At 41.8% G+C, this 23664-nt stretch overlaps 1 protein-coding gene across 2 annotated transcripts; it reads left to right on the top strand.

Annotated features, from left to right (window-relative positions):
* LOC138983579 (titin homolog) lies at window positions 1-22946 on the top strand. Of its 2 annotated transcripts, none has more exons than XM_070356857.1 (11): window positions 1-164; window positions 7705-7804; window positions 8400-8547; window positions 9733-9872; window positions 11557-11758; window positions 12345-12497; window positions 12906-13276; window positions 14096-14321; window positions 15189-15325; window positions 15673-16441; window positions 17000-22946. In XM_070356857.1, the coding sequence occupies exons 2-11, from the start codon at window positions 7730-7732 to the stop codon at window positions 19441-19443; spliced, it is 4665 nt and encodes a 1554-aa protein (XP_070212958.1). In that variant the 5' UTR covers window positions 1-164; window positions 7705-7729; the 3' UTR covers window positions 19444-22946. The 2 variants fall into 2 exon arrangements, with proteins under 2 accessions (XP_070212958.1, XP_070212966.1); XM_070356865.1 differs by lacking the exon at window positions 1-164 and adding an exon at window positions 425-554.
* The last annotated feature ends 718 nt before the right edge of the window (window positions 22947-23664 follow it).

The raw sequence follows: 23664 nt of genomic DNA, 5'->3' as shown, positions 1-23664 counted from the left end.
TTCATAGGGTCATGTTGTGGTCTGGCTGGGTTATTGTTTTTCAACGTAGAGCTGAGGTCACTTCTACCCAAAGTTGCAAAATCCAGAAAACTTTGCTGCTGCCCTGAGCATGCTTGTTGAGTAGACAGCATTTCGGTGGAGAGAGTGAAGGAACAACAGCTGTGGTAAGTTTAAGTTTTCAGGTGCAAAAATAGGGCTGTTTGGACTTAAAACGGTTTATATTTCCTGCTCCATCGCTAGGACTAACAACAGGGGAGGAAAATGTGTCTTTATTTATCGATCAGTGTGAGTGTGCCAGCTGACAGATGTCAGCTGACTTTCAAAACTGAATGGTTTTTTTCGCTTTTTGAATTGCGCATGCACTGGATCAGTTCTTGAAGGTACTGCCTGCAAACATTGACCGAGAAAATATGATAGAGTAAAGACGCGTAGAAGCAGAGACCACCTGCTGGAGCCACACATTCAGCAACTTAGCAAGGCAATGAGACAGCGCAGGACAGAAAGACCAGGAGATCTGTGCATTACACAAAACATAAGAAGTGGAGAACATAAAGGTCTGGATGGAGAACAACTAATGTGACTATACTTATATAGCGCTGACAGGTTCTGTGCATATGTTTATTTTGTACTCATTTGGCAGGTCAGTTCTCTTCAACATATTTTGAAGGTATGCAGTAAAGACTAAAGCAGCATACACTTTTTGTTTTGAAACCCCCATTTTAAAGGCACAGTGCGCCTCCCGTAAACCATCACAGATACTGTCAGGCTTTTACACACAGTACAAACACCCTTCCATTTGAACGCTCACCAAACGGGAACATCCTAGATGCCCTTCGTAAAGAGCGAGCAATTTTCAAATAATTAATTTTGCGGATTGTCTCAGAGACAATCGGACCGTGGTGCGTTTTGGCGCTAGACCTAACTTTTAAAATCTAAATAAGAAATTGACAGCTTGTTACACAAACATTCTTAAATCATAAAAGAATTCTTTTTTCATCAAGACAAGATCAGTACAATTCGAAGTTTTGAAAGTTTGAAAAAAGAAACGCCCCGAAGCAGGGTCACGCAAGGTCGTGGCTCTCGTAGCAGACGACGGTTTATGCCTATCGCCAGTTCCTCTGAACAGTCAAAAGCCATCGCGAGAGTTCTTGTGAACCACAGCCGTTTGTTTCGTGCATAGTCAGAGGTACATAATAACGTGCTATTGCAGATAAGCTCACAGCGAGTCGCATTCAAATTACTAACTGGCGACTGCATTGTGAAAAAGGGAAACTGGATCACACTGGTTCACGATGGCTCAGGGATAAGATAAACCACGCAAAAATAAATTCTTTGAAAATTGCTCACTCTTTACGGAGGGCACCTAGGATGTTCTCAAGTGGTGAGTGTTTAAATGAAAGGGTGTTTGTACTGTGTGTAAAAGCCTGACAGTATCTGTGATGGTTTACGGGAGGCTTACTGTGCCTTTAAGACTTCCAAACATGTGGGAAAATCAGATGCGTGTTTCTTTCAGGAGAGATATTCTTACGGCTAGCCGCTTGCGGAGCTAGGAGGCGAGAGTGTCTATGAAACGGTTTTATGGCTAGCTACGCAAGAATTAAACGCCATTGGTTGATACCGAAAAAGTCGTCTGCACTGGTCGGTAAAAAACCATGGACAGCCAATCGGATTGGCAGCTGCGTGGCCGCCATGTTTTCTCGCCAAGCAAGCAAGCCCAAAGCTACCTAGCGTTCGAGGCGAGAATCCTAGTGTCACTCGCGGCGAGATGTGCCCAAGAAACGGTACTTTCTCGCCCCACTTACCAATCTCGCCTAGTCTCGCCTGTAAGAAACAGGGGACAGGTCTAAAAAAGGAGGGAATCTTAAAAATGAGGTAAATTTACAGAGGTTATGAACAAAAAAGCTGAAAAAATTAGTTCTTATAAAAGAGGAAGTCTTAAATTGGGGGGGGGGGGGGGGGGGGTAAAAATTTTTTTTTATTTAAGTGTACAGTCAATTTAAAATAGTATATTCTGAATAGTGAAACATGTTTCCCAGTGCTGCACGTTTCTGTCGGTCTCTATTATCGCGATCATGACAAGATCTATAATGAGTTGTACTTTTTTGGGCCTCAAGTAATAAACTTGGTGAGAACAGTATTATGATCTGCCATGAAGAAAAGGGTGCGGCAAAGAATACAAGTATTCCCTTATGCCTGAGTATTTGTAATATTAATAATACATGTGTACATGAAGTCTGATGACAGGTTTATTCTCTCTGTGTAGATACACGCGTCTCTGTGGAAGCAGCTATAGAAGGGAAGAGTGACTGTCTGAGATATACAGTATTGCGAACATTGAGAAACAGACAATTTGAGACAGGGCAGAGTTCTAAACCTTCCAGGTGTTTGCTTTGTGAAGGCCCGGTCACACAGCCCAAAAGTCGCGTAAACGCATGAATCACGTATAAAATTTGGTTGTGCGTGCTTGTCGGTCGAGAATTTGACCATTTTTGCTGATTTACGCGATGAAAATCACAGATGAATTGCTCAAGAACTACGGAAAGATCATGCAAAAATCACTAACAAACCACGCACTACAGCGCATAGGTACGCAAAGGTCCACCGAAAACCACGTATAATCTGCGCACTATCACTAATGAACTGCGTATGAATCGCGCATGATTCGTGCAAGGAATGCGTGACAGCGCGCACGTCCGTTCCGCGCATATATAAACTGATGTAACCGCGGTGCCTTGGCATTCCCGTTTCAACAGTCGCGAACGATCACTGATATTCCACGCATATTTCGCGCATTGTTCGCGTAAGAACTACGCAAACTACGCGCGCAGAAATTACGTAAAACAGCGCAATACTGTGTAAACTCTTACGCGAAGTCGAGTTTTGAGCTGCTCAAAACCTGGAATCGCGTAAAGCGCCGATCCGGCGAACATCGGCGGACAACTACGGAGGTTCCACACAAACTGATGAAATGTGCAAATCGCGCATGTATCGCGTAAGGATCGAATTTTGTGCGTGATTCATGCGTTTACGCGACTTTTGGGCTGTGTGACCGGGCCTTGACTGACAGGCAATGAGAGATTAAAAGATTAAACTGAAAGATATGCCAGAAAGCTTGAAAATCTGTCATTTGAAGTACAGGACAGCAACCTCAGCAACATTATGATTATATAGACAGGGATGGAGAGGAGAGCTGAACACTCAACAAACAGGTCTTCTTCTTCTTCAGCGTTCCAGAATTTTCTGGTTACGTGTGAGCTCGTTTGCCCATTTGGGTTCCCCACACTATACTCTGAGAGCATAGTCAGCTCACTCCGCTTTCGTTGAGTAGGCATGCTGGATATTTTCGTGTTTCCATAACCCACCGAACTCTGACATGGATTACAGGATCTTTTCCGTGCGCACTTGGTCTTGTGCTTGCGTGTACACACGAAGGGGGTTAAGTCACTAGCAGGTCTGCACATAAGTTGACCTGGGAGATCGGAAAAATCTCCACTCTTAACCCACCAGGCGGCATCGACAGGGATTCGAACTCACGACCTCCCGATTAGGAGGCCGACGTCTTACCACCACGCCACTGCGCCCAAAAACAAACAGGTCAAACAAGGATGCAAGCTGCATGCATATACTCACACACACACACACACACACACACACACACACACACACACACACACACACACACACACACACACCCACACACACCCACACACACACAGAGGCAGAGGCAGACAACGGCAGAGTGAAAGGAGTATGGAAATGTCAAAGATTGTATACTAAAACAGATGTAGGTACATATAAGAAGACAGTAGAAGTACTCTGTCTACTTGGATGTTATGATAGAGATCTATCTGGAATTGTGGCTCTAAATCTACCACACAAGCTTTAGGTACCCCCTAAAGCCCTCAGTTTAGCATGCACAGTTAACATGACTTGTATATATATAGGAAGATAGGGAATATGAGCATCATAAGAAAAAAAGATGCAGCAGACAAGAAGAGGGTCTGCAGACAAAAGACAGACCAATGAAGGTGCATTGAAGATAAAATGTGGCCAGACTGCATCATGTATGTACTTCGGGTGAACATTTAAGAGCAGTATGTGTGAATCTGATCGAGAGAGGTAGTATAGTTATGACTGTTGTAAGGATTAAGGATCAGCAGTCAGATACGTCACACATGAGTGATTTCCAGCAATACAGAATTTAGGAAAGAGAAATTGAGTAGTCATTAGTACTTATTATCATATGAGTACACAACCCAGGATTTTGTGGTGTGTACATTTGCCCCACTGCATGAGTGTTGTGTGATTTTGATAGTTGATGACGATCAAACAAGCACTTGATAAGTTCAGTGAGGCATCGCTACACGTACAATGTTGATGGGCATCAGAATCCGGCTAGGTTTAGTGGGATAGTGAGTCGTGAAGTAAAGCATGGACAAGACATTTTGATTTATGCCTTAAGTTATAATGTCTGACTAGAAAACTGTCTCTCATCGCCCCTGGAGCTATCCAGTTAAGTTTGGGGGTTGTACTATTATGTGACCACACAGCAGGAACACCTTAAAATAAACTTTTGAGCACTGAGTTACTCAAATCAAAAACGCCTGTGCTTTGAGTGGGAATCCCAGACTGTCATTTTCATTGTCGCCAGTCATAATTTTCGTTCAACCTTTTGACCCTGAGTATTTTATGCGCTATTCTTCGAGATACGGATTTGAAATTGAGCCGAGACTTACTGAGTTCAATTTGGGTGTTGAATAGTTGACAACACATGAGGAAGGTCTTAGAATTAGTGTTTGAGCGTTCTATTTTTCAAATCTGAATGCTGTGTTTGGTAGTCATTTTAGACCATGATATTCTCCAATGGACTGTGTGTTTGTGTACATTATGCAAAGCGTTTTAGCCTTGTATGACACCGAATATACATGTGTTTGCTAGACGGTAGGTTTGACTTCCTCAATTCTACAGCTTTGACGAATGGGTATTTATGAGGACTAAATAAAATATGATGACAAACGGAATCCGGCTCCTGACACAGGAGAGATGGGCGAAGCAAACAGCTTGCTGATTTAATTTCGTTTAATTATTTGGCATAGTTTTGGAGCAGTTTTGAACAAATCAGTGCAGGTGTTTCTAAATTACAGTACAGCGAATGTCCCTGACATCGTCAGAAAACTTTCCAAAATGGCACCTTAATTAGGTGTACTCTCTTTAAGTTGTCTTCTGTTATCAACTGATGTTCTTATTAGCTGACCAGTTTTATGTTCATACAGATTTCAAAATGTAATATTATATAAGGCCTAAAAAAAAATAGGAGTGGTTACGGTAACCCGACCTACCCTATTTTTAGGGGCCGACCCTATAACTTTTTATTACATTTGTAAAAAAACAAACAACAAAAACCAAGAAAACGAGTGCAGAAAACGCAATGAAAGCGAAAGCGCCCGAGTCGCACACTTATTTCCATGTCAAGTAGGTTTAAGGGCAGGTGGGCCAGTGCAAAATTGACCAAATCGTTCAAAACTCTGTTTTGGGTATTTTAGCAGATTATGTTTCCATAACATACCTATCATCCATGTGTGTCCGTGTTTTTGTCAAAAGTGTCCTATTTATCTGTCAATAGAGACAAAATGTGAACATGTGTGGCATTGATTGTCTTCTGTAGTTGATATTCCCCCGCCAAAAAATGTCTCATTTCAAAGGCTAGTTACGGCTTTGTCCTCAGCAAAACAGTGCATTCACGACATACGAAACTGCGCAGAAGCTCTTGACCTATAACATGACATCAGTGTTTTGATGAATGTTCCATTCACTCAGCCACTTGTCCGTTGCAAAGGCAGCAATCGTAATCGAACGGAAATGTCCTTATTTGGAAGGTACTCGACATCCATTGGTTCGTTTCATAAACCGAAATCGGGAACCAGTTTACTTTGTGAGTGCGCATGCTCAGCTTACGAATTTTGCATACGGAAACTACCGAAGAGACTCTCGGCCATGACGGGAACACCCGAAGTTCACTCGGTTTTACAACATCCTGGTTACACATCAAACGATCGGTGACAACCGAAAGCGAATTTTTCCTTGAGACACAACCTTTGATACGATAACAATGGCTCGAAATAAGAAAGAGGACAATGTCTTTATTAGTTCGGTTAGCAACAACAAGTAGTTCCGCTGGTACTAGGCCAAAGTTTGGATTCTGTCGGTGTTTCCGATACAGAGGAAAGCTTTGATCTCCACGCAGATCCACAGGTCGCCATTTCCGAACACGCCATGCAGCACACTTTTTACGTCTCGGCACTGGCTTGCTTTGCGCTGAATTTGAGTCAGTTTCTGTGCAGTATCTCCTCGACAAGCAAGTTGAGCATTTGCTACGCAAAAAAACAAAAACAGGAGAAAGTATCCAACATCAGTCAGATTATCGGTAATGTTTGCTGGGCCTGCCATTTCCCGAACGAAACTGGATCAGCAACTGTTTGTATCAATCTGCACTTTCGTAAATTCCGTCACTGTCTTGACGAACTGTGTCATTTTCTTCACTGCGATGCACAGTTCCTTGCGAAGAGCTTCCTCAGTAAATCGTTCAGATTCCACGTACGATTTGTTGTCAAAAAACAACTCAAACGAAAGTTTCAAACTCATCATCCTCCATCTTGCTTGTCGAAGCACCAAAGTAGATCTACTGTATCGATGTAAAAACAAAAGCAGAAAACTTCGAGGAAACAACAAATCGACGAGATAATGGAAGGAAATAAGTCTCGTTCTGGCTCAAGTAAGTTACCGTTAAAAATACCGTTATTCTCGCATGCAAATACAAACGAGAATCGGGTCATTGATACACATTTAGCGCTGGGGCAGTATCCCCATGCTGGTTGACAGAGGGAAAGAAGGGATGGACGCATAAATTCTCTGCTGGCGTGCTAAAGGCTAAGTAGTTTGCAATTCAAATAAACTAAGCTGTTCATTCATAACACAGTTTTGTCCTTGTGTGTCTGTTTCAATAGTGTTTCTGTGGTGTTCAATCTTCAATGTCGTTTTTCTCAGTTCAGCCATTTTGCCTACGGTTACGTCTTGGGTTACGCGATTTCTCTGGCTGTAATTTAGCTAGAGCAATATTTTCTTTTGTAGTTTGTGCAGAATATAACATTCTGGGGGATTACGAAGGGATTTTGCTGAAATTTTATTATAGTCATATCCAGATTATTTCAAAAAATAATTTCGCAAGCGTTACCCTAAAGTTTGACAGTTGTAACAAAGAAGTGTTCCTAACTCCAAATATAAATATAATAAACAAGATCTGCTTCGTAATCCCCTAGAGCATACCCAGAAGGATAAAATAAAACAATAATTAGAAGTGTGACAATCACATCTGATGAAAATCCGTGTATCTCCTGTACTCCACTTTTGTCTGTATTTTGACTGTTTTTGTCACGTAAAACAAAAACCAGCAACCGAAAATACAAAAAGTGACTATTCTTTGTCATCATTTGTTCATTTCTTTCATAAAATAACATTCAGACACAATAAAACATTCAAAATTAAAAAAAAGGTAGTGCACTGGCCCACCTCCCCCTACACATTAGAAAAAAAAGTTTTAAAAAAAAGTGATTGCCTACCTTCCTACCCTATTTTTTTTGGCTATGTTACCGTAACCACACCTATTTTTTTTTTGGCCTAATTCGATTTTTGTTTGTTTGCCTGCAGGGTTAGATGAACAGAGAGGTCCCAGATGAGTGACCACAGCGACTTGGGAAGCTCTGGTCTGACTGACTGGGCACTGGTCAACAGTCAGGGTGAACTAGAGGTCAGTATCTTCTGATTACACAGCATATTTTAATTTACAAAAGTTAACAGTGGAGTCCCCCCCCCCCCCCCTATCTTTAGACCCTCTGATTTAAGATGCCCATGCACACACAGACACCCCGGCTCCATCCCCTAATATACAAGCCTCTGATCATTTCTAAGATTGTTTTGTTCACATGAGCATTCAGAAGTTAACCTCAATTGTAAGCCTTCCTCTCTTATTTTTACCTCAGACTCTTGATGATTTAAAGAGGTGTTTTGTGATTACATGTATGTGCTTGTGGCATATACTACTGATTAAGATACTTGCAGGTTATATGTACTGAATTAGTCTTTAAGCAGCTTTTGATTCAGCCGTTGGCATCACATTTAATAGTTGCAGTGACGAGTGGGGAGATCAACTGCTGTACTTGTGCATATGACCATATATCACTCTGTCCGTGTTGCGGTCCTGCAGTTCAGAATTAAGTGCTCTAAAATAGCGCAGCTAAGATGTGTATATAATTCTTGTCTGTCTGTGTCTTTTGTCCGTTTCTTTGCACTAAGTAGTTACGATTCCTGTTTTTAGATTTGAGTGTTAATTGTGTCTTTTACAGAGCAGCGATGTAGAATCCAACACAAGTTCAATAGAAGTGGTAGGTCGGGAGGTGGAGACAGAGGAGGAGGAACTAGGTCACAGTGTCCCAGATCAAAGAGAGACCTCACCAGAATGCTTCGAACTAGAGCAGCTGATGAGAAAAGCAGGTAAATGACCAAGACGGGTTGGAGAAGAAAAAAACAAGTCGCGTAAGGCGAAATTACTACATTTAGTCAAGCTGTGGAACTCACAGAATGAAACTGAACGTAGTCCGCCGCTAGTGCAAAAGGCAGTGAAAGTGACGAGCCTGTTTGGCGCGGTAGCGATTGCGCTGTGCTTCATAGCACGCTTTACTGTTCCTCTCTTCGTTTTAACTTTGTGAGTGTGTTTTTAATCCAAACATATCATATCTATATGTTTTTGGAATCAGGAACCGACAAGGAATAAGATGAAATAGTTTTTAAAACGATTTCGGAAATTTAATTTTGATCATAATTTTTATATTTTTAATTTTCAGAGCTTGTTTTTAATCTAAATATAACATATGTATATGATTTTGGAATCAGAAAATGACGAAGAATAAGATGAAATTGTTTTTGGATCGTTTAATAAAAAAATAATTTTAATTACAAGTTTCCGATTTTTAATGACCAAACTCACTCATTAGTTTTTAAGCCACCAAGCTGAAATGCAATACCAAACCCCGGCCTTCGTCGAAGATTGCTTTGCCAAAATTTCAATCAATTTAGTTGAAAAATGAGGGTGTGACAGTGCCGCCTCAACTTTTACAAAAAGCCGGATATGACGTCATCAAAGGTATTTATCGAAAAAATGAAAAAAAAGTCCGGGGATATCATACCCAGGAACTCTCATGTCAAATTTCATAAAGATCGGCCCAGTAGTTTAGTCTGAATCGCTCTACACACACACACACAGACAGACAGACAGACAGACAGACACAGACAGACACACACACACACACACACACACACACACACACATACACCACGACCCTCGTCTCGATTCCCCCCTCTATGTTAAAACATTTAGTCAAAACTTGACTAAATGTAAAAAGAACAGAAACAGATGGAAAGAAAAGCAAAATTGAATTTAAAGTCTCAAGTGTAAACACTTCATTTTATATGGCCAATACAAAAAATGCAAAGTTCAAGGTGTATCACAAATGCATTCAGCGTATTTCATAAAAGGGAACAGTGAAATGGTTAAAAATGTTGCATCTATGATAATAAAGGGGTTTTGCAGATATAGATTTTATTCATCCACCTTCAAGAGTTTGTTATACAGCAACTTGCATTTTTTCCCCTCCTAATCCAAAATGTTGCATTGTGTAGATGCAGATGTGGAGGCAGAGTCTACAGAGAAGAGAATTCCAGAGGTAACAGAAGCAGGAGCAGCTGTTTCTCAGCCAGCTACTTTCCGTGATGATAGCAGTGGCACTGATGCATCACCTCCCGAGCAGCAGCCACAAGAGGTTATACAGCTGTTAGGATTAATAAATGTTAATTATCCGTTATGTTTTCTTTTCATTTTTGTATGTGTGCGGTGTAGCTACATTTCTCTTTCAGTCTTCCTAGCTGTTGAAAGTCTAGTTTATGGAAAATTAATTGCTTGTTGCGTACGGTATCATGAACTGAAAGAGAGTATGCAGACATGGGACTGGTCCGAATTTTATCGGAATTTCGATATTTTCCTTAGCTCACAGACCATTCTTGAGATCGATGCAAATTCGTTGAGAAAAAAAGGGGGGGGGGGGGTGGTGGTATGAACTGTTCAGAAGCTGTCTGCGTCTGAAGTCAGTGCATTCGCACCCCAGCACTCGCGTGAACCCATAGCAGTATCATGGATCGCGTTTGATTGGCTGTCGATCTCCGACGATTATCGCCTAGGCTTAATTATTCACCGATGGCGGTTTGAGGGTTGTTTTGATTGGCTGCCGATCTCCAAACGCCGAAGGTGAAAAAGGTAGCATCATGGCGTCTGGATTCCGTATTGTTTTGTCGGCTGTGGAAGCTCTTACGATCGACGACCAAAGTGTGAAAAACAAGTGGAAAGCCAACTGGCTGTCAGAAGAAGTGACTGTCACTATCAACAAGAAAGGTAGGCGCGCCAGCTCATTGGCGACAGTATCGCCAAGATATCCATCCCCGGTCAGGCCGTGTGCACGTGGTGCGACAACGGCCACTGCGTGGTGAAATACGAACTTGGTGGAAAAAAATGTGTTGGTTCGTCACATTGAAAGCAAGAAGCACAGAGGGCTCTTGGAAACACGTCAGAAAACAACCTCCGTTGTTTCTGCAACCGAGGTAAGCTTTCTTTATTAATATTTGGGCGCCGGTCCTCCGTCGTAATGAAGCCATACACACTCTTCTTCTTCTTCAGTCTTCTTCTTCTTGACTCTCACTGACTCGGTAGCCTAGTACCATTACTGGCCTATACCATATTTCAACAGCCCGAAAAATAAATGTTTTGATGATAAAGCACAGTGTCAGTATGTGGATGCCTAGCGATTGTATTGTTTGCATTGCAATAACTGAATATGAAGGAACAAAACACAACTCCAACACAGCAAAATGAAAGTCCAAATTTGCGTATTAAAAAATACTTTCTCAAGGAAAACAAAAGATGAACGAAGACAATGGCAAGTGAGGACGTAAAAAGAATTGCTGACACTTGCCCTGACGGTGACACTCTTCATGCTTCTGAGAACTTGTATACTCCTCCTTCACAATGCTTGTAAGACTTGAGTGGTTCCTTGTGGTTGGCTATGAAGAGTGTTTTTCTGAAAGTTTTCAAGTAAGTTTTGTGTGTGTGTGTGTGTGATTGTTATAAATTTCACTTTTGTTTCCCCCTGAACCCCCTACCGGGGCGTTGCCCCTGGACCCCGGCTTAGTTTCCTACTTTTGGAACATTTGCTGGTCTCATGTCTGAGTATGAGCTAGTTTATCTATGTCGGAAGAGATTATGCTTGTCTTAATAGAAGTAGAGACAAACATTAAAAGTAATTTGCTATGAATACTGTTTGAAGTAACTTTACATGCAAGTTTGTCCTAAATACTAGCATGAGTAACCCAAGAAGCAGGAATCTATACCTTTGTCCTGTTTTGAACAAAACCATCAGTTTCATTTTTTTTCCTTTCATTCATTTGCTTCTGCAGGTGACTGATGCTTGCTGTTTGGAACTGCTGACATCTGCAGAGAGGAGGCAGCCAGCTGGGGAGGGGGAGGAGAAAGTAGCAGCTGTTAGACAGATGTCCCAGGAAAGTGACTCCCACACCTCCTCAGAGAGCATCCTCTCACTTTCAGGAATTTCTTCACTGTCCAACACCTCCAAGTCTAGTCGTGCTGACAGTGACAGTGGTGAGAGAGTTTTGGCCATTTGAGACACTGACAACATGTGCTGAAAAGCGACATAATGGCATTTTTCCAAAATTAGTTTTTAATTTGATGAACTAGAACAGAGAATGCTAAGTAACACGCAAAGAGCAGATTCACTCTATCTTTCTGATCTTCTGAATGCACATGGAACGTAGGTTTGGTGGAAATTTAACTCAGAGGGTACGGCGGGCTGGCTTTATAGATGAATTGCATCTTCAGCTTTTATAATTTCTCAAACCTATTTGGTACATGTATGTGGATTGATTTGAGAATGAAGAGTTAAACAATCTCAATATGTGAAATCAGTTAGTTTTCACCTGCTGTCGGTTTTCAACACGAAAATCTAAAGTGACATTATACATCTTAATCGTGTCACTTTTACGGAACATTGTCACATTTGTGCTCTGTCTTCTTAGTAGAAATGTTGCGTTTCTATGTGTATGTTTGTGAATGTGTGTTTCCATGTTTGCACAGCGGATGTATATGCATTTCTGGTATGCGGTAGTTATGATAATCAGAAGAAATGGAATTTGAAGTCGGTAATATTACTGGCATTTTGGTTTGACAGAATCCGACTTTGTACGTCTTGAAAAGGAGTCGTCCAGTCTTAGCAGTCATGATTCTGAAGAGGAGGAGGCGTTGTCAGGGCCAGAGGTCATTGCCATAACTACCTCAGAGTCATCTGTAAGACCAGGGTTCAACTTTCTTTCCAGTACCAGAGGTCAGGATTATTGTGAGAGTGCATAATTTGGTGAAAGGTTATTTACACTCACCTCCTGTCCGTTTGCTTTTCAACAATTGACAGTGGTCCTGCTTTGATGCCAGAGAATTTCATTTATTAATGGTATTAGCAATTTATCACAAGAGACTTTTGATTTATCAATGGTATTTGTCAAAAGGGGCCACTCTCTGATCACAGAAATAGCGAAAGCTTTTTATTGTAGCTTCATTAATCGTAGAGTTGCGGCTACAAAGTTTCAAGACTGATCGAGCTGCTGTGTCTTTTTTTGGACCAAAACGATTTTTCAAAACAAGTGCTCATTTTATTAAAAAAAAAAAGTACTCATTACTTTTCCATCACAAAATGTCTACTCTAGCGCTGACTGTTTATATTCGTTGTCATCTACAGCTTCTTCTGAGCCACCTTCACTGCCCCAACGACCCGTACAAGCACCACCACCACCACCACTGCCAGAACAACACCATCAAGAAGAAGAGCAGGAGCAACTTGAACCTCTGCCGATACATCAAGCAGTGCTGGGTGAACAGCCACCACCACCACCACTGCCGTCACCACCACCTGTGCAACCTGCAGAACCAGCACCTCAACCACAACAGGCAGACCGACCTCCATCTCCACACGAAGATGCAGAAGTTATGGTGCAGCATCCGTTGCAACTTCACCAACACCCAGCAGCAGCAGCAGCAGCAGCAGCAGCGATGGTGGTGTATGATGCTGATGATGGGGACACAGAGTCTTCTACTGAAGATCATGATCAGGTATGTATAGGGTAGCTTCTGTAACTGATTCGCTCACGTCACATGTTGATCCACGTTCCGTAACTGGCTGTGCAAAATACTATGAAGTTTAGTTTCGATTAGACTAGTTGCATCACAGTCTTCAGCCTGAACTACAATTTTACCTGATTGTACCTGGAAGGACTGTTTTAAAAAAGGCAAGAGATGAGGCGCTTCGCTGAAGTTGTCCCTTGATTAGGACAGCGTCATGGAGTAAGCATCAGGTGGGATTGCTGTTTCTATATTGGTGTGTCTGTCTGACTTGATTTGTTGTGATTCTGCATCACCCAAATTGACTGTGCAGTAATAGTACGGGCATTTACCATCTGTTGAAGACAGTCACTGTCAAATATCATTTTTATTTAAATGGCAAAAGATTTTGGAAAGCTGTTAAAAACACACTGTTTGGAGTGATGCTGTCACAAGTGCTAAAGGTGGTTTGTTCCGTCTGCTTTATGTTTATCCTTAACCATCCTGATCCTGATATAAAACAAGCCATATCAGTGCAGGTGAATTGAATGATTTAAATAACAGTGAAAATGAACTCACCTGAAGAAGAAAAAAAACCCACACACAAATACATGTTAAAACACGATAAAGCTGATGTAACATAAATAACAATGCAAATGTGCTCACTGGAAAGTCTATATTTTTCGGTGAGCACATTTGCATTGTTATTTTTGTTACATCAGCTTTATAAGGTGTTATTTTTACCTTGCATTGACTTCAAAGTTGCCTTGACACTTAATTACTAGTGACTAACCAAACTATCATCCACTATGCTTTTATTTATCAATGCAGGACGATCGCATTGAGAGTGAGCAATCCGATGACACCAATGCTGGGCAGGCAGATGACCAAGATGACCTGTCCTTGGTGAACGACCTTGGTGACCTTCCAGTGGAGCGAGGGGATGCTGAGCGTCACTACATTCACCACAACAACCAGCAGCTGAACGGGTGTCTGAACAGAGTGATGCTGGCGGTCGTAGTCCTGGCTGTGGGCATGGGACTTGGACACTGGATAGGTATGTGGCTTAGATTGGAACAAAGTTTTCTGCCTGACCATGAAGGGGTTGAGTCACATAAATAAAGAATACTGCATTGCTTACTTTGTGATACATACCAGGCTTAACGTGCGGTGTTTTTTTTTAAAGTATTGAAATGAGAGCGAAAGTGAGCTTTTTGAAATTTGAATAAACACAAGTGTTAATCTGGTATCACACAGCAAGCCTTGTAAGTATTCTGTTTATCTTAAATTCTGTACTTGTGTGTCTTCTACCTCAAACTTCCAGACAGCTCTTTCACTTCCAATGGACTTGTTTTCGAACTTCAGGCCATTTTACTTGACCTAGCAACCATTCATTCACATCAGAAGTAGTTTGCCTTTTTCAAAATTGTGGTTTGCTTTGAAAATTGCGTCTGTAAGATATGAGCAGAATGGGTTTGGTTCCAAATAAAAGGGGGAACCATTTGTCCCAAGAAAATTACAAAAAGAAATTCACAAAAAACAATTACATATTATTCCACCTCGCCTTGTGCCACTGACTCTGTATATTTCCTGGGAATGGTAGATGTGATGAAGAGATTTCTTGGAAAGTATTTGGTTGATTTTCATGCATTTTTTTTTCTTGTTTTGATGTGCATGATGATGTTCATCAAATCAGTAATGATAGGCACGATATATCATTTTTTCTTGAGGATGAAAGTTTGTTCATTTCAATGCTTATTCTCTCAGGTGCCAGGATCCTATTTCCACATTACTCTCAGTCTGACTTAGTGTCGTTTATTATATTTACAGCCTTTACTTACCTGCTTCTCTTTACAAGCTATGCTGGAAGTGAGATCTTCATTGTTCTTGGAGCTAACTTAACCCAGACTTTGCTTTGATGCAGGCTCCGCTCGGGAACACTTCAGTCAGATGGAGATCCAGCTGGCCCAGATGAAGCGACTCCACCAGATGCAGGATGAGTACGTGCAGTGTCTGGCCCGCAATGATGAGCTGCTTCTGGACTATGATAACACCTTGCAGGTAAAATCTCACTCTGGGGAGTGGCTTCTATTGCACAGAGATTGTTTCTTAAGTCCCTTATCCTTCTTCGTTAAGTACACGTAAGCACCAAGTATACACGAAAAGGATCCTGTAATCCATGTCAGAGTTAGGTAGGTTATGGAAACATGAAAGCACCCAGCATGCATCCCCCGAAGCAGAGCATGACTTCCTAAACGGTGGGGTTAAAACGTCCATACACATAAAAGCCCACTCATGCCTACGAGTGTATTGCGGGGGTCGCAACCCATGAACATAGATTATCAACAAAATTCACAGATTGTTTTGAGTCACAAAGGATGTAACAAGCATTGTTGGTTATTAATCAGGGCGAGAGGGATCGTCATCAGGAGGCCATGGTAGACTTGCGGGACAACAACCGAGAGCTACAGGAACAGCTGCAGGAGGCCCAGGATCAACTGGAGCGAATCCTCACTGCTCAAGCCCAGGACTCGAGATCATCCCGAAACAGTGGGTCAGGGTCCAACATACCTGGCCGGTCGTCAAACCCTACACTTGAAGACCTTAACGTTTTGGTCACATCCAAGATCTTGGTCGCCAGTGAGACAGAATTTGAAGCCGAGGCTTCAGCGTGGAGCGAAGAATTTCGGCAAGCCTTCCGTCAGGTTCGCCAGTCCTTTGCGAAGCGCATGGAGGAGAGGTGGAGAGGGAATGAAATCCGGCAGTCTGTGGGACAGCAGCAGGAGGCGGATCACCAGGGTTTGCTTCTTCAGCAAGCACGTCAGCAGATCAACAACCTGAAGAACGAGAACGCAGAGCTGAGGGTGAGCGTGGGAAAGATGCGATACAACGTGGACAGCCTGAGTGCAAATTCAGCGCCATCACTGGCTCTGTCTTATCCCAGTAGTGAGGAGAAAGAGGAGGAGGAGGAGATCGAAGATATGCCGCTACCTCCTCCCCCTAACCCCATTCCTCCCCCTCCTTTGAGCAGATCCCTTATACCTCTCCACCAGCTTGATGAAGACCTTCCTGATGATTATACAGTGGAGGTGGAAGGGGAAGGGGACAAGTATTATCAAGGTGACATCTTGGAGAAACCAACTCTTGATGCCCCTGAGAGAAAAATCAGACATCCAAGTGAGTATTTACTGACTATCTTATTTTTTTTTAATCCACAAAAGGTAAAAAGGTGTGTCCCTACTTCCTCCCCCCCCCCCCCCCCCCCCCCCCCCCTTCAGCATTTTGATTATTGAAATACGGTGTGTCTTTCGTATTGCATAGTTTTTGAAAAGGTGCCTAAAAGTAAGGGAATTGCACTATTGTTTTATCGCACACTTAAGTTTTGTCAGAAGCACAGTACCCATGAAGTTCATCATGTGTAGATATGCTTTTCTGAAAAGTGTAACACCAAGCAACTTAAAATTCATTGTTTAATCCTTTTCCTCCCATGGCATAGAAAGTAAGTCTGCCAATTTCAAACTTTAAAAAAACATAGCAAAGTAAAGCCATTGCCAGTTTTCCAAAATTATAAACACTCAAACCTCGTGGACAGCCAGTATGAACGGAAACAGATGTGGTTCATATGTAGCATTGTGCATAGCGGATGTTTCTGCACATGGGAACTCTAGCTTGCGATATTGGGCACTATGGTAAGAAATGGGTTAAGAAGTAAACCTTTCTGTTACCCTGTTTCAGAACCTGTTGTGAACACCGACTCTCCGCAGACTGTTCCGGTAGATGTCACACTCCTACAGCGAAACCTGACCCAGGAACGCCATCGAGCAGACATGTGGCGTCGCCTCTACCTGTCAGCGCGGGCAGAGAACAGGAAGGAACAGCCAATCAATAGCAGCGCCTGTCTTCATTTCCTGTCGCAGCAGATGAACATGTCAGCCTTCATGAACTACGTCATGCACTGGAACCTGACGGGGGCCGGGGGCACGGGAGACTTTGCTGACCTAAGCAGCCTCGTGTCCAGCATCATTAAGCTGCAGCGCAACCTGGTCCATGCTCTGCCGTCTCTCTGGGCTGAATTCTCGTCCACTATCCACAGTTTTCACAGCGACGACGAAGATGACAGAGACGCAGGTTCAGACAATTCTGCAGAGGAAGATCCAGATGCAGACAGCAGGGGGGAAGAATCTCACCAAAGCAAATGGTCAGATGGGGTGAAGCAACTGTTGAACAAAACGCGTGGAACACTGTCTAATGTCAGTCAGCAGCTGCAGCAGACATGGAGCCAGGTCAAGGATGCCTCGCGCCAGCTCTGGCCTGACGATGATTCTGTCCTGGGTCGCATGGCGTCACGGGTGAAGGAAGGCGTCAGCAAGCTGTCCCACAAGGTGAAGAAGAAGGCGTCGCGCTGGTTTAAGAAACGTTCCAAGGCGGACAAGAAGGGCCACAAGAAGAGAGGTAGCAAAACATTCCAAGAAGAGCACGCATCAGAGAAGACCCCCAAAAAGAGAGATGATGGACAAGCAGCTAAGCAGCCAGGAAAGCTGAAGCCACTGGGTAAATCGGAAAGAAAAAACAAGAAAAAGATTGATCATCATAATGACAGAAAAGTAGAAGAGGAGGAGCTGCAGAAGAAGAAGGAGAAAGCTGGCAGGCATCAGCACAAGAACACCGAGATGAAGCAGGACAAGAAAGCCAAAAAGTATGACCGACATAACAAGGCTGAGGTCAGGCCCGGAAAGCACCATCACAAAGATGCACACGGTCAAAATGGCAAGAGGCAGAACAAGCATGGTGATGACAAGTTGCGTAGTAGAGACGGCAAGAAATGGAAAAGGCTCAACAAACACCAGAGGAAAGAATCAGAGTCTGCTGAAGATTATCAGAAGGGTCCACACGAGGGCAAGAAAGACAAGGTGTTCAATCAACCCTCAAAGGATAAGGCCAGACATCAGAAGCACCTCAGTGAAGATTTACCAGGTGGGGCAGGAAAGCAGGCAAAGTTTGACCAGCCTGCGAAGGAGAGGGCAAAACCTGACGGGAAGTCTGCAGAAGATTCCCCAAGCAAAGAAGACCATCACCGTAAAGATGGGCCACAAAGCATGGAAACAGAGTTCCATACGAAAGCCAAGGACCATTCTTCCCATGCTGAAAAAGCAGCTGCCAAGGCCAAGTTCCGGCTGGAGAAGCGATTCCAGAATTTGTTCAGCGGGATTGGCTCCATGGGGAAGCTTGGCTTCAACCACTTAGATGAGGATGACATTTCAGAAATGATCAAGAAGACGGGAGCCATTTATGATGACAGCAGCAGTCTAGGCCTTCCAGAGTCTGGTCGTTACTGGCTGAAGTGTCAGTTCTACTGGTGGGTGAAGGCACACTGGTGGGTGGACGCATGGCCTAAGCACATGTTGTACTTGCCATCAGAAAACTGCTTGCAGTATTTGGCACCATGGCAACTGGATTTCATGGAGGAGACAAAGGCAAAGCTAGAATCAGGCGAATGTCAGAGAAAACGAATAATCTCATGCATGGATCCACCCCCAGAGGATGAGGAAGATTACTACGAGTATGTCTGTGTTGGCAATGAAGGTTATGATAGATCTCAGCTTGACAACATTGCCAAGAAATCAGTGAAAGGGGATCATGACAAGAACACCATTAAAGAAGCCAATCATTCTCCAAAAGGCACACGGGAGAATGAACCACGCAGTCAAGATGTCCCCAAAGACATGCCCAACACGCAAGCAGAGGAGGAAATCTCGAAGCATTCTGCACAGCAAGTCAACCAAACCGAGGAGGACAGTGCATGGTACTTTAAATGGGTGCAGGGACGTGATAGCCTGCGTACAGTAGAGCACAAAGCTGACTGGGTGTTTGAGCGAGCAGCTGATCGAGAAGAAAGCCGACAGCGTGAACACTCAGCTGACTGGGTATTTGAGCGAGCCGCTGATCGGGATGAACACCGGGAGAATGATGACGAAGAGGAGGACGAGGAGGAGGAAGAAGAAAGGTTCGGCCATTGGAAAGACAAACAGAGGGATTGGCAGAAACATGGAGAAAGGGGTCCTCACTTCAAACACAAGGGAAGAAAGCATCAGCACGATCGTAAGGAGGGTCACTTCAAACACCATAGAAGGGACTTTAGGCAAAAGTATGGACGAACAAGTTTCTGTGAATTTTGCTGATAATCTGTGCTTCTCTCTCTCTCTCTCTCTCTCTCTCTCTCTCTCTCTTTCTCTCTCTCTCTCTCTCTCCTCTCTCTCTCTCTTCTCTCTCTCTCTTCTCTCTCTCTCTCTCTCTCTCTCTCTATCTCTCTCTCTCTCTCTCTCTCTCTCTCTCTCTCTCTCTCTCTCTCTCTCTCTCTCTCTCTCTCCTTGTTGCTCTTGAGGAAAGGGTCGGGGGTAGGGATGTAAACGGTTTATTTTGTTATTTTAACAGTTTTTTGGGGGGGATGTAGTGGGGGAGGGGGTTGGAGTGGAATAGGGGTGTGTGTGCATTGCTTTGTTGTTTCCATGTGGTTGGTTACTTTTGATTTGATTTTCAATATTTTGATTACGCAGGAATTATTTTTTCTTCTGGAAATTGTTATCATGTTCTTCTAATACTTGAAAAGTGTCATTGCTTGCTTTTGGTTTGCATTTTGCACTTTTGTTGTTTAAGCTTTAATTCACATTGCAGTGATTTCACTGTGATTCAGTTAATTGATGTTTTGAATGAATATATCATTGCTATGGTTGTCAAGATTAGGAGATGAACTTTTGTTTTTATTGCTGCATAGTCATAATTGTTTTTAAACTGGTTTTTATTTCATTTTGAATTACATGTATCAAGACGGATTAGAACTTGTTTTGTGTGTGTGTGTATTTGTGATTTGTTGCTTTGTTGCTTTGTTTGTGTGTTTTTTTCTTTCTGATCATCGATTGACAATTGTGGTCAATACGTTTAATGTGTATAAGTCATCAATTTTTGGATGTATTAAGAGTACTATTCTTTGACATTCTGAATATTTTGTGATATCAGTACAATGTAGTTGTTTATAACCTGCAACGTTTTTGATTCAAGTGATCTGTTTTACAGAAATCTATCACATGTATATTTACTTATGCGGTGAAATGCTTATATATAGCATGTTTTATATTATAACTCCTTATGCAGTTTTGAGTTTTACATTCACCTTTTTCAAGTCTTTTACATAATGGGTGGTTTGGGCAATATTTGATTTTTAAAAGAGCATTAGCCCTTCTTGATGTACAATTTACCCTAATTAATACAAAGTCTCATACATACATCTGTTCACATGTGTGCAAGCATGATGTCATATGATTTAGAGAAAGTGTTTTATAAGCATGAATAGGCATGAGGAATTCTTTAGAACGATTTCAATATACTTTGGACAGATTTCAGTAGTTCAGATATATTAAGTCCATGATCCAAATCATCCTGAACACTCTCATCGCTTATGATGAGATATTGTCAAGAATATGTCATGTTGAATAACCACAAATGGGAGCACATTGAGGAAGTATACAGTTTATGTACATTCTGTATTTTGTTTTGGGATCATCTGTTAAGATTGTTTCAATAGCTAGTATATCGATCACATCAGCCTGTGGTTTAAAGTCTACAAGCTGAGAAATTCCAACTCTCTACTCCTGTCTTGTGAACTCTCAAGTGATACAATGGAGATATCTGTAATGCATTAAGTATTTTGCCGACAAATAATGCCTAAAATTGATGCATTTAGCCACACACAAGCTCTCACACACAATTTGTAATTAGAGATGGGCAAAAACTCAGAGCTGTTTGGAATCGTCTTTATGGAACTATCGTTTCATTATTCCCCATTCAGGTGATTTTGTTCTTGTATGTTGCGCATTTCTGGGTATGTTCAGTTCTGATGTATTTCTGTTTTACAAAGGGGCACAAAGATAAAAATGTGTTAAAGTCTTTTATTTTGTCTTACTGGAGGTGAAAAACGAATTCTCAAAAATATATACCGTACACAGGAACGGCACAAAAACATGGAGAAAAATTAACAAACAAAATAAAAAAAGTAAAACATTTTTATTTTGTTCTCTTCTGCATCAGCTTTCAAGTGTGCTTTTGTGTGAATTAAAGTGGTCTTTGATTTTTCCCCTGAAAATGTAATTCATGTAAAGAGATCGAAAATGTCTCCTGAAATGAGGTTGTCTCTGATTATTACATTTAGTCAAGTTTTGACTAAATGTTTTAACATAGAGGGGGAATCGAGACGAGGGTCGTTGTGTGTGTGTGTGTGTGTGTGTGTGTGTCGGTGCGTGTGTGTGTGTAGAGCGATTCAACTGGACCGATAGAAAACTACTGGACCGATCTTTATGAAATTTGACATGAGAGTTCCTGGGTATGATATCCCCGGACGTTTTTTTTCATTTTTTCGATAAATACCTTTGATGACGTCATATCCGGCTTTTTGTAAAAGTTGAGGCGGCACTGTCATACCCTCATTTTTCAATTAAATTGATTGAAATTTTGGCAAAACAATCTTTGACGAAGGCCGGGGTTTGGTATTGCATTTCAGCTTGGTGGCTTAAAAACTAATGAGTGAGTTTGGTCATTAAAAATCGGAAACTTGTAATTAAAATTATTTTTTTATTAAACGATCCAAAAACAATTTCATCTTATTCTTTGTCATTTTCTGATTCCAAAAACATATAAATATGTTATATTTGGATTTAAAACAAGCTCTGAAAATTAAAAATATAAAAATTATGATCAAAATTAGATTTCCGAAATCGATTTAAAAACAATTTCATCTTATTCCTTGTCGGTTCCCGATTCCAAAAACATATAGATATGATATGTTTGGATTAAAAACACACTCACAAAGTTAAAACGAAGAGAGGTACAGAAAAGCGTGCTATGCAGCACAGCGAAACCACTACCCCGCTGAACAGGCTCGTCACTTTCACTCCTTATGCACAAGCGGAGGACTACGGTCATTGTGAAAAAATGCAGTGCGTTCAGTTTCATTCTGTGAGTTCCACAGCTTGACTAAATGTAGTAATTTCGACTTACGCGACTTGTTTCTCATTATACAGATCTTTGATCAGTTCACAGGCACATGGAAGTGGTCGAGAGAAACAAATCAGAGGGTGTTGCTGTCACATGGACAGTCATAAAGCACTCCATCAGACCCAGTTTTTTTCCTCAAACTGAGTCATGTGCCTGTGGTTCCTTCATGATGGGAAAAATTAAGAATGAAAATAAAACCCACCTTAAAGTTCATTTCTATTACCAATTGTCCGCAATTAACTTTTCAGGGGGACATCATTAACTTTTTGCAGCTGAAATGAGTTGTGATCTGTACATTATCCGCTGGTGATATTCAACAGTGTTATTAGATTGTATGTTATTGTATTCACATTATTTTATGTGTACGTATGTACATTTTTATAAAATCTCACAAAATGTTCAGTGTGGTTTTGTTGATTGGTGTTTTGGTTTTTGCATATCCTCAGTTATTTACTGATTTCATTCATCTTTCTTCTTCTTCTTCTTCTTCAGCGTTCAAGCATTCATCTTTCATTGATTGATGTTTCTACTTTGGTTTTTGCATGTAATTGTCTTTCAATGTGTGTTGCTAGCGTTCTAACAAGATGGTTTTAATGAACACTGTTCTGCTGTGAGTAAAATGATACAAACAAATTTGTCTACTTTTCTGGGGGTTTTCAACACCTTGAGTGTATGTGCCATTTCTAAGCAAGAGAGAGAGAGAGAGAGAGAAATAGAGTACGTGTTTGTTTGTTTGCATGAACATAAGTGACTGCATTCACATGTCCATTTAGATGTGCTTGCATCCTTTGGCCTTTGTCAATAATCTTCTTCGTTCATGGGCTGAAACTCCCATGTTCATTCATGCTTTTGCACTAGTGGGGTTTTACGTGTGTGACCGTTTTTACCCCGCCATTCAGGCAGCCATACGCCGCTTTCGGGAGAGGTAAATAATGATGATATGTTGGCACTCCAGCACCCAAACGCTTTGACCAATCACTGAATGGCACTGACGCCATTTCACAAAAGGATTTCCCTACCCAGAATTCCAAACGTGTTTGGAGATTTTGAAGATGTCTTTTTGCACGATGACGCCCAATGGTCGATTTATTATATACAGAAGCAAGCGGTTAAAAATGGGTGTTGACAGAGCCAATGGAGGGAATACTAACTTGTAAGATCATGTAGCTGTGGTTATGGCCAGAAGATGTGCACATGTGTTTCAGAAGAAGAACAAAACCCTTTAGTTGTATTGTACTGTTGAAATATCTGAATGGCTCAGATTTTGTTTTGTGTGTACAGATTGATGTGTTTAACTCCAAGACAGAATGCAAACAAATAAATTGGATAATGTAAAACAAGGAGGGGCGTGTCCA

Source organism: Littorina saxatilis, linkage group LG1, assembly GCF_037325665.1.
Source record: "Littorina saxatilis isolate snail1 linkage group LG1, US_GU_Lsax_2.0, whole genome shotgun sequence".
Lineage (NCBI taxonomy): Eukaryota > Metazoa > Mollusca > Gastropoda > Littorinimorpha > Littorinidae > Littorina > Littorina saxatilis.
Note: the sequence above shows the minus strand (reverse complement) of the source record. Positions and strands in the feature narration are given on the sequence as shown.

What these genes read in the sequence shown, in the direction of transcription:
- LOC138983579 (XM_070356857.1), top strand. Translation starts at nt 7,730, where the DNA reads ATGAGTGACCACAGCGACTTGGGAAGCTCTGGTCTGACTGACTGGGCA. An exon ending in ACAGTCAGGGTGAACTAGAG is followed by an intron (nt 7,805 to 8,399) that starts GTCAGTATCTTC and finishes TGTCTTTTACAG; the next exon opens with AGCAGCGATGTAGAATCCAA. An exon ending in CCGAGCAGCAGCCACAAGAG is followed by an intron (nt 9,873 to 11,556) that starts GTTATACAGCTG and finishes TTGCTTCTGCAG; the next exon opens with GTGACTGATGCTTGCTGTTT.